Source organism: Rhinolophus sinicus, chromosome 2 (assembly GCF_057876585.1).
Source record: "Rhinolophus sinicus isolate RSI-liver-muscle chromosome 2, RSI-T2T, whole genome shotgun sequence".
NCBI lineage: Eukaryota > Metazoa > Chordata > Mammalia > Chiroptera > Rhinolophidae > Rhinolophus > Rhinolophus sinicus.
In genome coordinates, this window is record NC_142502.1 from 28,090,877 (window position 1) to 28,106,832 (window position 15,956).

The 15,956-nt window shown below is 40.3% G+C and overlaps 1 protein-coding gene and 3 non-coding genes across 4 annotated transcripts; all 4 read right to left on the reverse strand.

Annotated features, from left to right (window-relative positions):
- Window positions 1-8,424: 8,424 nt before the first annotated feature.
- RPS12 (ribosomal protein S12) lies at window positions 8,425-11,140 on the reverse strand. The gene is made up of 6 exons (XM_019732816.3): window positions 11,035-11,140; window positions 10,861-10,911; window positions 10,581-10,697; window positions 9,463-9,565; window positions 8,926-9,027; window positions 8,425-8,514 (listed from the first exon to the last, which is right to left on the reverse strand). The coding sequence occupies exons 2-6, from the start codon at window positions 10,872-10,874 to the stop codon at window positions 8,452-8,454; spliced, it is 399 nt and encodes a 132-aa protein (XP_019588375.1). The 5' UTR covers window positions 10,875-10,911; window positions 11,035-11,140; the 3' UTR covers window positions 8,425-8,451.
- On the reverse strand, window positions 8,649-8,778 carry LOC141571983 (small nucleolar RNA SNORA33). The gene has a single exon (XR_012497017.1). It is a non-coding gene; the product is annotated as a small nucleolar RNA SNORA33 (small nucleolar RNA).
- Window positions 9,104-9,180, reverse strand: LOC141571987 (small nucleolar RNA SNORD100). Its single transcript, XR_012497021.1, has one exon. It is a non-coding gene; the product is annotated as a small nucleolar RNA SNORD100 (small nucleolar RNA).
- Window positions 10,271-10,343, reverse strand: LOC141571966 (small nucleolar RNA SNORD101). The gene has a single exon (XR_012497000.1). It is a non-coding gene; the product is annotated as a small nucleolar RNA SNORD101 (small nucleolar RNA).
- Window positions 11,141-15,956: the final 4,816 nt, after the last annotated feature.

The window sequence follows — 15,956 nt, forward strand, 5'->3', positions numbered from 1 at the left end:
AGGGTGAAATTTTTTATTTTGCTGCTTAGAAAAATTTTCATCACACAAGTACAAGTCTGGCGACTGGTAATGATTATGAACACTTTCACTTCAATAAAATACCATTTCAGCTGAGACTGTCTGTGATTACCGGGGAACACAACTCCCGGAGCTCTATCCAACGCAGTAAAAGGAGAACCAGTCAGCCAATATTCAGCTCATTTATACTTGTTTTCAACTAAGGATTTAAAATGTGAAGTGATTGCTGACCTTCCAAAATCAAAGGTGAATGCTGACATTTTCTTTTTTTTTTTTTTTACTGAAGAAAATAATCAGTGTGTAATACATAAGTCTTTTGTATTAATTTATAACCTGAATACATTTCTCTCCTTCTTCCTCTCTCCCTCCTCTCCTCTACCCCGCGCTACATCTCCATTTCTCTTGCTCCTTTTTCTCTGCATCTCCTTTCTCTCTCCTCTCTTCTTCTCCCCCCAGAAATACAGCTTGCTTTTAAAATTTTACCTTCATTTGCTGCAAATAAACTGAACAGTTATTTTCACATTGTCATTATGCTAAAGGGTACTGGGACCATTGGTCAGGCAGGTTTCTGCTTTACCAAAGGTCCTGTTGTGACAGGAGAAACACACTCAACAGTTTTACCACAACATAGAACTTTCTTTGAAGACCAGCTTATTCCTTTTTTTCATTTTTACTGTCACCCATAGGATAGTTTCAAAGTGTAACTAAATGTTAGCTAAACTTACATCTGTCTTGCATTCTATTACCTAGCACTCCAGATGGCAGCAATACAACCCGGAATGCTTTGAATAAGACTCTTCACATGACATTAGGCAATAGGAAAGGTAGTACCGTGTTTCCCCCAAAATAAGACCTAGCCGGACCATCAGCTCTAATGCATCTTTTGGAACAAAAATGAATATAAGACCCGGTCTTATACAATATATAATATAATATATATAACAATATACATTATATAGTATATAAAATAATATAAGACCGGGTCTTATATTCATTTTTGCTCCAAAAGACATGTTAGAGCTGATGGTCCAGCTAGGTCTTATTTTTGGGGAAACACGGTAACATGTATGCTTCTTATGCCTTGGTCACGGCTATTTATAAATCCAAACGACTTAATAATACATGTTTTCTTTGCACCTAGGGCTCTGAATTCCACTTCTGCACTTTAGCATGGTTCACATTATATCATTTTCATGTTTATTTTAGAGTGAAATTTCTCGACTTTCTACTTGACAGAAATTTGGAACATAAAATTTTGAACTGGATGATTTTATTTCAAAATGCAGGTTGTGGGTGAGGATAGAAAAGGGTTTAATTTCTTCTTAAAAATTATACATGTATTCCCTCCTGAAATAATGCCATAACTGCATCACTTTATGATCCACATGTGGATAAATACCTCCCAGTAAGATACAACATGCACCCATTTAGCAAAACATCTGCTGACTCCTGAAACTCACCAGTATGTCCAGCATCACATCTAAAAGACAGGGTTTTACATTTGCAGCATTTTTTTATGGAAATATTTATTTTTCCCTTATGGATCTCATATTTATTTATTTTTTATGTGCATTTTGCTCCTTTTAACCTGGTGGCAGCACTGTGAAATATCACAGGCCTTTTACTCAGTATTTTTCTCTAACAAGCCAACCAGGTACAAACAAGATTTTTATATTCGTTTGTAAATTTTAGTTGAGGGCAGTTGAGAGAAGGAAAAATAAAAAGACAAATACTACATTTGTGTAAGGTTTAATTCACATCACTCGTACAATACTCTGCTGTTGGCATGTGTCTCGATAAATAGGCTTCAAAAAGAAATTATTGCAGTGTAAAAATAGTTTCCCTGAATTCATGTGCTTTTTACTATTCCCAGGTCTCAAAGTGGCTTTTAAAATTATTTTTTCAGACTCTTAGAGCTATGCACCCCATATTGTGATAGGATATGTTTCTCTGCTCCACTCCCTAGAGTGGTGTTGGAGTGAAGGGAAGTTAAGACAGCTTGGCACCATTCTAGTCTAAAAGAGGCCCAACTTGAGAATTTCACTTTTGTTGCCAGAAAAAAAAAAAAAAAGGAACATGAGAAATTAAAAAAAAAAAAGGAACATGAGAAATTAAAACGTCAAAAGACGCTGGTGAGTTTAAGCCTGAGAAGAAAGCCCACAAATGAACTAAGTAATAAATAAATGAATAGGCAGGTCAAATCTATTCATCCAACAAAATATTTGAGTGCCTACCACACCAAGCTAGGTACCAGATACAGCATGGAACTAAGTCAGTGCTTCCACGGAGCTGCTATGTAGAGGTCATAAAGTGCAAAGCACAACCGTTTCCTTGATAGTCTCCAAGTTATGCCCATTTTCCAGAATAGGCCTGCTCTGATAGCTTCTGGTCTTCAGGTAGCTTCAAATTCTCAGCACAGTTGATGAGAAAGATGCCTAACAAAAACATACAATCCACTATTATAGATCAAAACCTTGTCCTCTAGGAATATGTCATAGTTTCAGTTTCCTAGTGCACATAACGGTATCACCTCAGCTGACAACCTCCCAAAGCACATGATAAAAAGACTTCACCAGCTGGGGAGGTTTCTGCAAGATCAAGGCAAAAAGTAGATGCAACCAGAAATAGTAAAGTAAAAAAAGTGGGAGAAGAGTCATTTCCTAAGAGGAGCCTGCCGTACTCACTGCTTCTTATCTCAGCTTGTTTTCCACTGACAGATCCTTCACCAGGCACCAGCGTCTTACTGCCCTCTGCTGGCTATGTCTGCATTCAGTCTTTTCAAGCTGTTCCGTTTTTTTACAATTCAATTTTACTAGACGAGTAAATTCACTTGTTCACAGAACATAACATTTTTTAAAACTTTTGTATTAATGGTACTTAAAATCAACTCCAAGAATGTCCCATACCATAATTTATTTAATTAAAAATGTTCTTATGACAAAAGCAATACATGTTGATTAAAGGAGAAAAACAAAAGGAAAACCAAAATACTCACCTTTCTGGAAACAACCATTAAAACCTGATATATATCCTTCCATTTTCCTCTTCTCTGCCAGCATGCACCCTTATATTCCTTTATTATTTTTACAAAACACAGTCATATTGTACATTATGAATATTGCTTTAAAAATACTTACATTGACAATTTCCTTCTGTACTGTCCATTTTTATGTCACCATAACCCTATTATGTAAATTTACCACATTTTACCTCCTTCTCCTGCTTCAACCAACAAAAGTATTACTACAGTGTTTCCCTGAAAATAAGACCTAGCCGGACCATCAGCTCTAATGCGTCTTTTGGAGCAAAAATTAATGTTAGACCCGGTCTTATTTTAATACAAGACCGGGTATAATATAATATAATACTGGGTCTTATTTTATTTTTATATTTTATTTTATATTTTAATATAAGACAGAGTCTTATATTAATTTTTGCTCCAAAAGATGCATTAGAGCTGATGGTCCGGCTAGGTCTTATTTTCGGGGAAACACAGTAATAGCTGTGATAAATACAGAGAACCATTCTTTTACCTGCAATTGGTCAATAAATGTATTATCGTAACTAAAGACATTCTGAATTGATGCTTTACAATTTTTCTCTCCCTTTATCAAAAAATGCAAGGTGAACAGAACCCCTGGGTCACAGGATGATCACAGGGCCTCCACCTCTACATTTCCCAATGCAGTTTAGTTCAGATAGAAAGAGGACACTTGAGACTGAGTTTCTACCTATAAAATGACTGCTCTTCTCAGGTACATTCCCTTCCCAAAGCCAATTTGCTATGGAAATCAAATTAGGAATGCGGTGATAAAGATGGTCAGCGAATAAGCAGCCAACGAAAAAAGTAGAGATGTTTCATGCCAACTAGTTTAGAAAATTGCCCCTTTACTGTAGGTACCGAATCCTTAGGCCCACTCTCCTCCCTGGTTTCTAATCCTTTCCAAGCAAAGGCTACATTGTAATGCAATTTTTCAACCAGACTGTGATTAGGCCCTGTAGGTTTTAGATAAAAAGCTGGTCAAAACATCTCCCTTGCAATAAAGCAGTTTGAATTTAGCTGTGCTTATGCTATTTGAAGTGTAACCCATTTCTTAAATAGGAATTGTGATTTTACTTGGAGAGCTCAAGTCCCAGTCCTGAATACTCTGATATGTCAACACAGATATACCTCCTTTCATTGCGGTTTGCTTAACTGCGCTTTGCAAACTGTTTTTTACAAACTGAAGATTAGTGGCAACCCGGCCTCAAGCAAGTCTATCGGAACCATGTTTCCAACAAGGTCAGGGTTGGCATTTTTTAGCAATATTTTTTAATTAAGGTATTGTAACGAGGGAGCTCAGCTCTGGCTCCTCTCACAAGAATGCAGGATATGGGGAGGCGAAAAAGGAACACCTACGGAGCCATGGATAGGGGGTTCATACCACTACATTCTCCCTGGCGGCTGGGTTGGAGACACAGGAAGCAGGAGCCACACTATCTGCAATCCGCCATCCGCGCTTGCTAACCCCATTGTGGGGACAGAGTCCCAGAGAGCAGTTTCCAGGCTCTCGGCCTCACGTGAAAAGATGCTGGTTCGGGTAATAGATGGCCGTCAGCTGTGGCTAGTTGGCCGTCAGCTGTAACCAGTTAGCCAATTAGCCACTGATATAACTGCCCGGGTTGCACTGGTTCCACACGACACCCACTCGCTAGCCACAATCCACCATCTGCTTCTCTGCCAACCAATCAACCAACCAACCAAACGCCTAGCATAGCCACAACAGTTATATTAGTAGCTAATGGCTAACCGGTAACAGCTGATGGCTACTCAGCCACAGTGGACAGCCAACTGATTACAGCTGATGGCCACCTAATAATTGAGCCAGCACCTTTCCATGTGAGGCCGAGAGCCTGGAAACTGCTCTCTGGGACTCTGTCCCCACAGGTATGTACATTGTTCTTTTAGACAACGCTACTGCACACTTAATATATTGACTACAGTATAAACATAACTTTTATATGCACTGGGAAACCAAAGCGTTCAGATTTGCTTTATTGCAGTGGTCAGGAACCAAACCCACAGTATCTCTGAGGTATGCCTGTATATTGTAGCCTAAGTCCTAAACACCTGATCACCCTGTTAAAATTAATCAATTTTGACCTCAATGACCTCTCTGTCCCAAGGACTTGGCCACCAGCGACAAGTCACTTCATCCAACAGGTTATCTATAGAAGGGAGCGACTGGTGGCTTCTCTTGGGCACCTCCTTGGCCCAGACGTGCCACCGCCACTGCTCTTGCAGGAACGTACTACTGTCAAGTTGTTCTGGCTTGTGGACTGAGCTGAGGATCCTGGCCGAGAGGACAATGCCCTACCCCTCTCAGCCATCAGCCTGCCCCATCCTCAGCCGGGAGTGAAAGCTGTGACCTTATTTCCACCCCGATTCATACGCTCCCCTTTCTCCTAAGTCTCAGTTGCACAGGAAGAGAGCTAGTGTGTGCTAGACATACTCCGTGGAGCCCAACTCTGTACACTCACCTAAAAAGGGAAAAAAAAAAAATTCAAGCTCCACTTTAAGGGCTAGATTTATTTAAGACTGGAATGTTTCTGTACTCTTCTAGAAGTTTCTAACAACTCTGCCCATATTAATGGTTCCATTGCCTCAACAATCCAGTTCAAGATGGACCAATTCTTGTTTAAGACACCAGCACAACACAGCCTTTTTGCAATTTTTCTATGGATGTCTTTGTTCCTTTTTTAAAGCATTTAAAGTGGCTTAACAAAAGCACGTAACATAAATCTTAGTAATATCAACACCAGGCAAAAACAAATAGAACAGAGTTAAGAACTGAAATGGAGATTTGGCTCCGAGTGTTCTTACAGCCAAAGTGAACAGGGATGCCCAAGTCTCACTGTCCGTGGGAGTAAGAAAAATCAATGCTGGGCTCAGATTTACCTCATTTCCGGTACATGTGGGGTATCAACAAGATTCTAAGCGTACACAGTACCAGGTTTCATAAAACTATTATTTCCCCCAATAAAAGATGAACATATCTGCTTCCGCCCTGGCACTAGAGCTTGGATGGGCTCTCCTGTGAATACCATGTTATACACACAAATCACAATTGTAACATGAAGTTGTATTTGATCTGGCTTTTGAAAGATGAATAGATTGCTAGGCAGAGAAAAGAAAAAGGTACTTCAGCCAGAAGCAGGAGCTAATAAGATAGTCATGAGAAGAAACACATATGACCACTTCATTTACAGGTTGTATGAATGATTGGCGAGCAGTGACTCACTGCATGAGTATCAGATGGGAGGCTGCCACCACCTGGATGAGTACAACTGCTACATAAGAGGCAGCTGAGGATGCCGGATGCCAATTTGGGAAATTGGTAGGAAGTAACACGTTAACCATTTGGTGCAGAGCCAGGTAATACACTAGATGTCCAATAGCTTTTCTTTCCTCTAACCAAAAACGTTTTAAAGGGAAGTTCTTTGAGGCACACAAAACTTCAGGTGCCAAGTGGATGTCCTGAGCTGTCCAGCATACACCACTAGTCTAGAACTGACCAGAGTCAAAAGAGAGATGTAGAAATCACAGGAATCTACAGTGAAAGCTCCGGTCAAAGGAAAATGTCCCAGGGAAGCTATAAATAGGACAGCCTTAACTCTGCAACTATAATGAAAAAGGTGAGCATTGAGAAAGAGGGGAAAGAATGTGGCAAAGGCCAGTGTGGACAAAACTTAAATGCCAGCATATGTCAAGACAAAAAGGCTGTTTAATAGCTCCTGGATTTGACCAGTAAGGTCTTGGTGATTGTACTTTAGCAAAGGACAAAATCCAGGAGACAAGTGAGAGGATGGACACCATCTCAAGGACTGATTTTGAAGGACACAGTAAATAGTACTTAGGAAGGTGGTAGGGTCATGGGTGGAAAATTCCTTCCAGATGCCAATGCTGGTTTAATTGTACGTCAGTGGTAAGAGTTAACTGTCTGTCCCTAGCCCTAATCTCAAAAAGGAGCCAGTGAGTATAAATGTAGACATGCACTTAATGCCTTAATCAAAAATTGTTTTTCCCCTAGTCTCACAGAATTTCCCATAAAAGGTGAAGCAAATTTACTATGTACCATGTTTCCCAGAAAATAAGACCTAGGTGGACAATCAGCTCTACTGCATCTTTTGCAGCAAAAATGTAAGATCTGGTATATTATACCTGGTCTTGTATTATAGTAAAATAAGACCGGGTCTTTAATATTAATTTTTGCTCCAAAAGACACATTGGAGCTGATTGTCCGGCTAGGTTTTATTTTGGGGGAAAGTTTTTGTTACTGCATCAACAGCTCAAACAATACCAGATATAGATTAGGGACTCAAAATGTTTGAATAGATGCTGATACAAGGACAGAATTTATCATTTTCCTTAGAAAAGCAAAATAACTCAGATTGACATTTAATAGAAAATAACCTCAAATTACACCATGTTAAGGGACCTACCCACATGCTTCATAAAACATTAGCTCTCGAGTTCACATTTAAGGCCATTCACTCCACTACTGGATATTCATGTGAAACACAACCAGCCTTTGGTGATATTAGAGGCTACTGTATCTAAAGGTGTATTTTGGGAAAGGGCTTAAACATGTCAACTCCCAGGATGCAAATAAAAACAGGACACAGTCGAGCATTCAAAACCAAATCTGGCTCAAGTTCAGCTTCATAATACATGCCCTGTACAGGAAGCCCGGCCAAGTGGGGGAGAGAAATTCAAAGTGCTAGTTAATTTACCAGAAATTCCCATTACAAGACTTCCTTCCTGTAGTCTTACCAGGCTCAACATTTCATACTCATACCACGATACCGAACTTGACCTTGAAATACATAGGTTACCACTACTTCTCCGAGATATGTAGGCATGTATCAAGAGTACATTGAAGTATTATCTTGTTTTGGTACCTAACACTTAGTCCAATGAACACCCTGACTTTCCTAATGGCATGTCCATAAGCACCCCCTGACAGCATGTACTTTCTAGTGTCCCACAGCCTAAATCCAACCCTGGCCACCTTTGTACTTTTCTATTAACCTATCTAACTCCAAGATTCTAACTTATTAACACCCATACTTGACTAACCTCAGACCATTTCTGCAGGTTCTAGGATGGCCAAGCCAGTCATGATAAATGTCCACTCCAAGAATCCATTACTAGAAGCCTATCTTTGCTTAGATGGGTGTTTTAATTGCCAACACTTAAGTTACTTACTGATTGGGGGAGTAGGCTGTCATTTACAAACCAGAGGGAATAAATAGCATGCTGCCAGTTATTTGCAATGATTATCTTTTGTCCTTCATTAAAAGGGACCTTGTATTACTTCCCCACAAAACAAAACAAAACACAAAAATCAAAAACCAAAACAGAGATGAAAAACAAAAGCCAAGTTTATTTGTTCATTTCTTGCATTTGAAGTACTCCTCGATGACATCCTTGGCCTGAGACTCTTTGCCATAATCCTACAAAAAAAGTCATATAGGATTTTTTTTTACTAACATTCAGAAATTCCACCAAGTCATTAGCACTACTTGTTATATAGTGAAGATTTAAAAAATTAACTCGTGTCTTACAAAAATGGTTCCCCATTAAAATTTCTTGTAGCCATTTTCAGGGACCTTAACGACTTCAATGCCTTTAAGGCTCGTAACATGGCTTTACTATTGCCAGCTTTCTCTAAATTTCTGCAGAAACACATTCAGGTAAGCAGATTTATTGGCTGGCTTGAATTATGGCGTTTATTTTCCCTTTTGTTAAAGGCAGAAAACTCGAAATCTGAGAATCATATTTTTCCTTTAAGGGGTCCCTGAATTAACAACACAGGTTCAATAGTTGGCCTGCACAACCTGCACCCCAGAGATGAAGTGACTTACCTTAACCACCACACAACTGCAACCAACCACTTTACGGGGCTTTCCCTCTCTGTCGATTTTACAGAGGCCTACCCATTCCCCTAGTTTCTTGTTGTCATCAACCTATTGGAAGGAATTTTTAAAATCACCTTATTAGTAAATATTAATGCTACTGACAGTCAATCAAAACCAAAAGGTAGCTGTAGTCAGATAGGGTGACATGGCAGTTTCCTCACTGCAGTTCAGTAGAGGGAGCCAGTTGTCATCATGTACAGCACAAGATCACCTATAGGGATTCTACCTGTTTTGTTCCACACCAAAAATATTATTTACACTTCAGTAAATGCTTGCTTCATTACCTTTAGCATAGCCAACAATACTAAGTTTTTGTGATGTTTTTCATACCTGCAGAAAGCAGTCAGCTGGACATTACAAAATTTGCTCAGGTTATGACACAAATCACTAGACAGCATTACTCATGACACATTTGTCCAAATTTCATTAAGCCAAAATACCTCTTAATAGTTCAGATAAATCAGATTAGATGGGTTAACTTACCTTAATTAGATTGATTTGGTGTTCAGCACAGAGGGCCTCCACCAACTTGACGTACATAGGTTCATCGCAGTTGGATGCAAGCACACAAAGATGGGCTTGGCGCCTGAAATGCAAAATCCAACAGAAGTTAACATTCAGGCCCAAATCCACTACACCTGCACTTTACATGAGCAGCACACCCACTGGCAAGCAAAACTAATTCGGTGTGATGAAGCTGAACTGAGTTATACATTCACTTAAATCATCTGCAGAAACACCAAGTGTTCAATTACCTTTTAAAAGTACAAAGCTTTTTAGGGTAACTAATTTACCCCACCTTGTGGCCAAGACAAAAACATACCCTCTTGCAGTTACCTGAACCACAAACTACTACCCTGGTTCCTTATTACTAGCCCGACCTTAGTATTTTGCAACACTGGCAAGATACAAATAGTGCAGGGGATCCACACAAGACCTAAAGTACTTCCAACAAGTTTCCACTGGATCAACTGGCTGGTCTACTCCACACCAAAGTTTATTGACTGGCTTAAAAACTTTTAAGTACATTTAAGTTCAGCTCAAATACTTAACACATACAGTTTTACCAATGTAACCAGCCCGAAACTAAACCGAGTATATTTACAAGTATTCCATATTTACATTTCTACAACAGCTACTACTTCACTTACTAAATTCGTCTAAAAGTCCAGATGCTTCTGTAAAAAACGTTAACTTTAAATCTCATTAACTTAACTTGATGGTTGTTTGCAAATTGCCAAATGGGGTTGCCTATCTCTAAATAATGTGAAATTAGTCCCACATCCTACAGGTTTGTCAGACTGTTATGTTTCACTCATAGAAAGAGTGAAGGGGTATCCGACAATTTGAGTCATCATTCAAACACTGTAGTTTTACTGTGACTAGGAATCAAAGTGTTCGTCCTCATTCCAAACAGAAACCCACAAACTTTAAGTGGGCTACAGAGATAGTCTGAGTTCTGATACCTTTTCCTAGGTTTCCTGTAGAACGGATGCCATTCAGAACTTTTGTGCTAACACCATGAACTTGATGCTTTCTTCCCTCGGCTGAAGTTTTGTTCCGGTTCCAACAACCCACAGTATTGAGATTGATACACATACTTGTCTAAGGCTTTGGCAGCTTCGCGTATTCCACGTGCTAGGCCATCGTGGATGAGGGCGGTCTTCAGCACTTCTTGTAAAGCAGTATTGACGTCCATTACACCTCCAGCAGCAATGCTGAAATGCATCAAAGCGGTTAGTACATTTCCCGCACACTATACATGACACCGTGGACTCGGCAATTATGGATGAAGTACGTCAGGTGCAGTTAAAGCCCACAGCTAACCCAGGGCCCGCGTGCCTACTCCTCATCCGCACAAGACCCACGCCCTGGGCTCACCCTTCCTCGGCCATGGCGGTGGGTTACGGGTGGAGCCGAATCTTGAATGCACTGTAATACAAAAAAAGACTGGTTGACTAAAGGATTCGGTTCTGGCCCAGGTACTCATCCCCAATCCCAGCCAAGATACCGAATCATGCACCACAACCACGACTCCGGCCCAACTCAACTCACCCCAAGGCTCTGCCTCCGCGCTACTCCGCGGCGGCAGGGAAAGAGACAGGACGCACACGCATGACGGTATTTAAGGGTTTCCCAGGACCCCTGTGCGCATGCGCACTCCCTTCCGTGAAAGAGGTGTCTCCGGTGGTGCCGCGAGAATTTTTGTTTCCGGATTGAGGCGGTTCTGAGACGAGGATACTACTACTCTTCTGATCCTGCTCTGCCGGTCGCTGGCACGCGCGACAGGCATCATCACGGGCAGCTTCGCATCGTCCTTCCCCGCCGGGGGCGAGGTGTGCGGAGGCCCAGAGAGCTCATTCTACGGAGCGCGAGGAGGGCCATGCGCTGTGGTCGGCGTGGTCCTGGGAGGCCCCTGACGCCCGGGTACCTTCGGAACACCAGTTTTAACCCTTACCCCACCGTGTTGAAATTCCCGTCGTCCCCACTACTTGGGCCTTCCTGAGTGCCACACTCTCCCTTCGCCTCTAAGTCACTCTGAATGTCCGTGAATGTGTCATTCTGTGGGTGAGCCTCGTGTGTGTGTGTGTGTGTGTGTGTGTGTGTGTGCGCGCGCGCGCGCGCGCGTGTTCATGAAACGAAAGCCAACACGTTTTCACTACTTCCAAGCATATCGCAAATTCCTCTCCTGGCGACGTGTTAAAGTGGAACCTCCAGCCCAGGAGGTTGGTTTTACATGAAGCTTTTTTTTTTTTTCCCCTTTGTTTCATGCTAAGTTGTCCCCTGAATTCGTTATCCCGCGCAAATCAGGATTCAATATGTGCGTTTAAAACGCGGTGTACCAGACAGGAATATATAGAGTCTGCAAATATAGAGGAAAACGTAGTCTTTGAGATATCCGGCATTAATTTCGCCATCCAGGACTGGCGAAGTTAGGAGTAGAATCCAAGAACCCTAAAACTGATTTTCCACGGGAGCAACCTTTTGAACTTTGCAATAATTGACTATCTCCCCACCCTGCTAATTCTCGATGCAATACAGGCTAATATAATCAGTACAGTCTTTTTTTTCCCCTTTTGTTTTAACTTCCTTTCCTGACAGGTCACCAAACCGGTTAGCAATTACTAAGCGTGTGATAGGTGCCAACACTCAAGCCAGTGAAAAGCGAACAGTTAATGTCAGACTGAGTGCCTAGAAGAAAACAAAAATGGGTAACAGGGTAAGAGTGTGAGTAGGGTTAACCAGAATAGAAATATACTGGAATTTTAATACATCGATATGATTCATTTTTAGTTTTTCAAGTGCTTTAAATTTTCATTTATAACTCATCGTAAAAGTTGTTCACACACTTTGTGGTTCATCCAATTAGTTATTGAGCTTTTGCTTTAAAAAAAAAAAAAAGCTACAGAGTTTATAAAGATGAGAAGATTTATTCCTGCCGCTTTCATGCTTGTGGTGGGACTGGATTTGAGTCAAAAATTAGAATACCTAAAGGCCACAGGAGAAGTACAAAGTGGCATGCGGGTTGGGGAGTGGGGATGATACGGTGTGAGGACAGAGCCAGGAGTGCAGTCTCCAGGCTCTCGGCCTCACGTGGAAAGGTGCTCACTCCGGTAGTAAATGGCCATCAACTGTGATTGCATGGCCATCAGCTGTGGCTCCTTGGCCCTCAGCTGTAACCAGTGAGCCACTGGCCACTAATATAACTGCCATGCGCTAGTAGCAAATGGGGGCTAGCAAGAAGATGGTGGCTGAGCCTGCAAGCCGCGGAATGAGGGTTGTGGATCGTGTGGCCCCTGCTTCCTGTGTCTCCAACCCAGCCACCAGCGAGAATATAGTAATATGACTCGCCTACCTATGGCTCCGTGGGTGTTCCTTTTCGGCCTCACCATTGTTGTACTTTCTTGTGTGGGGAGTGGGAGCTGAGACCCCGCCTGATACCCCGCACGACATATGGAAAAGTAAGAGAAGGCTTGTGGCAGCACTTGAAATGACCTCAATAAATAAATAATAAAAGGACTCCAAAGGGAGGATGAGAGAAAAGGAGAGGGTATTCCAAGTGGAAGGAAGACTAAGGGCAAAAGCACTGATGCCTCCTTGGCTTTTTTGGAAGTTATCTTAACACGTTTGTATTTTTGAAAGAATGTGGTAAATAGTGTGTCACCAAATTTCCCATTATCTAAAATTAATAAGAGTTGATATGCTAAGCATATTAGTAGATTTTTCCCCAACACCAAATATATATGTATATATATATGTATGTATATATGTATATATATATGTGTGTGTGTGTATATACACCAAATACATATGTATATATGTGTATATGTGTGTGTGTGTGTGTGTGTATATATATATATATATATATATATATATATATATATATATATATATATGGGAAGAGGCAGGGAATTTGGTAAAAACTCAGGAAACAAATAGGGAAAATAATCACTGCCAAACATATTTATATAGGGGAAAATTATTAAGTACCTTTTAGCTTATGCTGTGGTTGGTTTCTGTTTTCTAGCAGCTCGTAATCTATTCTGTCGACTCAAGTATCATGGGCCTATTCCTTAATATTTCATGTTATAAATACCTTTTCTATTACTTGTAAACCTCCCTCCTTAGAACTGTAACTGAGCTTTTTTTTTTAAAATCCTATTTATATAACCAGTTCTAATTCCAGAAATGAAGTTAAACGGTACACTGATGGTTCAAAGCTTCTTTAATATGGGTTCTCCTAGTCCATTTGCTTAAGGTTACCTCTTCTCAATATTTAGATATAACCAAAGGTGGAACACAATATTAAGTAGAGCCTAATAGCTAGAGTCATTCTTATACCAGCAGATTATAATACTTACATAACGTACACAAATGTGCATCTGAAATAAATACGAAAAATAAATTCTAAAGTTTTAGAAACAATAAATAATTTTGTTTAGCAAAATTAGTAGTTAATGTGCTAAATTATTGCCATATATTTTCTTCCTTGGTCATCATTGAAACCCTGTGGGGTAGTGGTGGTATTAGCTCCCTTTAACAGGTAAAGAAAACAAGGCTTAGAGAGTTGCCCAAGATCACAAATGGAAAAGCTGGTGTTTGAGCCCAGTGGGCTTTAAAGCTCATGCTTCTAACCCTTCAGCCATTTGGGGGATTGTCCATATGTGGGAGGGAGATCACTGAGAATTCAAGGAACGTTCTTTGTTTTTGTTTTTTTAATTTTTATTGGGGAATATTGGGGAACAGTGTGTTTCTCCAGGGCCCATCAGCTCCAAGTCGTCCTTCAATCTAGTGGTAGAGGGCACAGCTCACTGGCCCATGTGGGAATCGAACCAGCAACCCTGTTGTTCAGAGCTCAAGTTCTAACCAATTTAGCCATCCAGCTGCCTTACTAAGGCACACTGTTTACATTTCACATTTGGCAAAAATATTAGGTTGGTGCAAAAGTAATTGCGGTTTAAAAGGTTAATTGCAAAACCCACAATTACTTTAGCACCAACCTAATACAACTCGTTCTGCCTATTGTGCTAAAAAGTTGCGTAGGTGGAGAAAGGATATTGCAGTAATAAGCAGAAGAGAGCAATTGAAATTTGGGTTTCTGAATCATTTGATTGTAGATGTTGTGTTAGTTTGCTGGAACTGCCATAACAAAGTATTACCAACTGTGTGCTTTAAACAACAATATTGTCTCACAGTTCTAAAGACAAGAAGTCTGTGATCAAGGTACCTGCAGGATTAAGTCTGTCAGGGGAATGTGTTTCATGCCTTTCTCCTAGCTTGCAGAAGTCTGCCAGGAATCTTGGTGTTCCTTGGCAGCAGAACTCCTATCTTCACATGATGTTCTCCCTGTGTGCATGTCAGCCTATGTCCACATTTTTCCTTTTTATAAGGACACCAGTTATATTGGACTAGGGGCCCACCCTACTCTAGTATGACCTCATCTTAACTGATTACATGGAGAACAGCCCTGTTTCCAAATAGGATCTCAATATGAGATGCTGGAGGTTAGGATGGAAACATATTTCATATGGGGAAAACAATTTTACCCATAACGGAGGTTAAAGAAGGAGGAGATGTCGAACAGATTAAATGATAGGAAAGATCTTTGAGTTGAATTACAAAAAAAGTTTACTTGGATGACCACAGCTGGGAAGAGAAAACAGTCAGATTTTATATCTTGGAGTGGTAGGTCCCAACTGAGCTAAGTTAAAATTCCAGCTCACTTTGTGGCCTTTGTTTGGCAAATTACTTTTCTGATGAGTAAAATGGTGATAATACTGTAATATTTTTGTGAGGATTAAATGAGATAGTCGTTTAAAGTATTTACTACTGTGCCTGTGAAGTAGTTTTTTACCTTATAAAAGAACTTGATGTGCAAAACATATGGAAATGTTTTTAAATATTGTCTTTCTTCTGCCCCAAACAACCCAGCATCTTACTAGTACAGTGGCTTGCATATTGGAGTCACTAAGTTAATGTCTACTAAATGAACTCAGCAAATGAATACGTTTTAAAAAGTATCTGGGTAACATGGCATACCTAAAAGAAAGCCATGTTGAGAACTGCTATCATAAATTAACATCTCTTGTGAGTTAGGTGAAGGTTTGGGGCATCCCAGAAAACTTGTAATTTGAAAGCTTTTCAAATGTCCCTACCTCTGGGGGTAGACAATAAATCCAAAGGAAGGAAATGGAAGCTAAACAATAGGAGACAACTCAGAAAATATTATCCTGCTGCAGCTTAGGAATATATAGGTCTAGCCTTGGCATGTGTAGCATGTAGTTTTGAACACACTGAAGAAAAATTAGTTGTAGCTGAAGATAATGTTTGGGCCAGAGAAGATAGATTTATATCCTATTATATCAAGGGAACAATCAAAGGAGAAAGAGAAATTGGTAAGAGGGAAGAGAATTTAAAAAAAATAAAGTAGATGAATAAGATTAGAATAGATTAATAAAGACTGTAGGTAGTTTGTA

What these genes read in the sequence shown, in the direction of transcription:
- RPS12 (XM_019732816.3), bottom strand. An exon ending in GCTGCCAAAGCCTTAGACAA is followed by an intron (nt 9,566 to 10,580) that starts GTATGTGTATCA and finishes TTTGCATTTCAG; the next exon opens with GCGCCAAGCCCATCTTTGTG. An exon ending in ACCAAATCAATCTAATTAAG is followed by an intron (nt 9,028 to 9,462) that starts GTAAGTTAACCC and finishes TCCTTCCAATAG; the next exon opens with GTTGATGACAACAAGAAACT.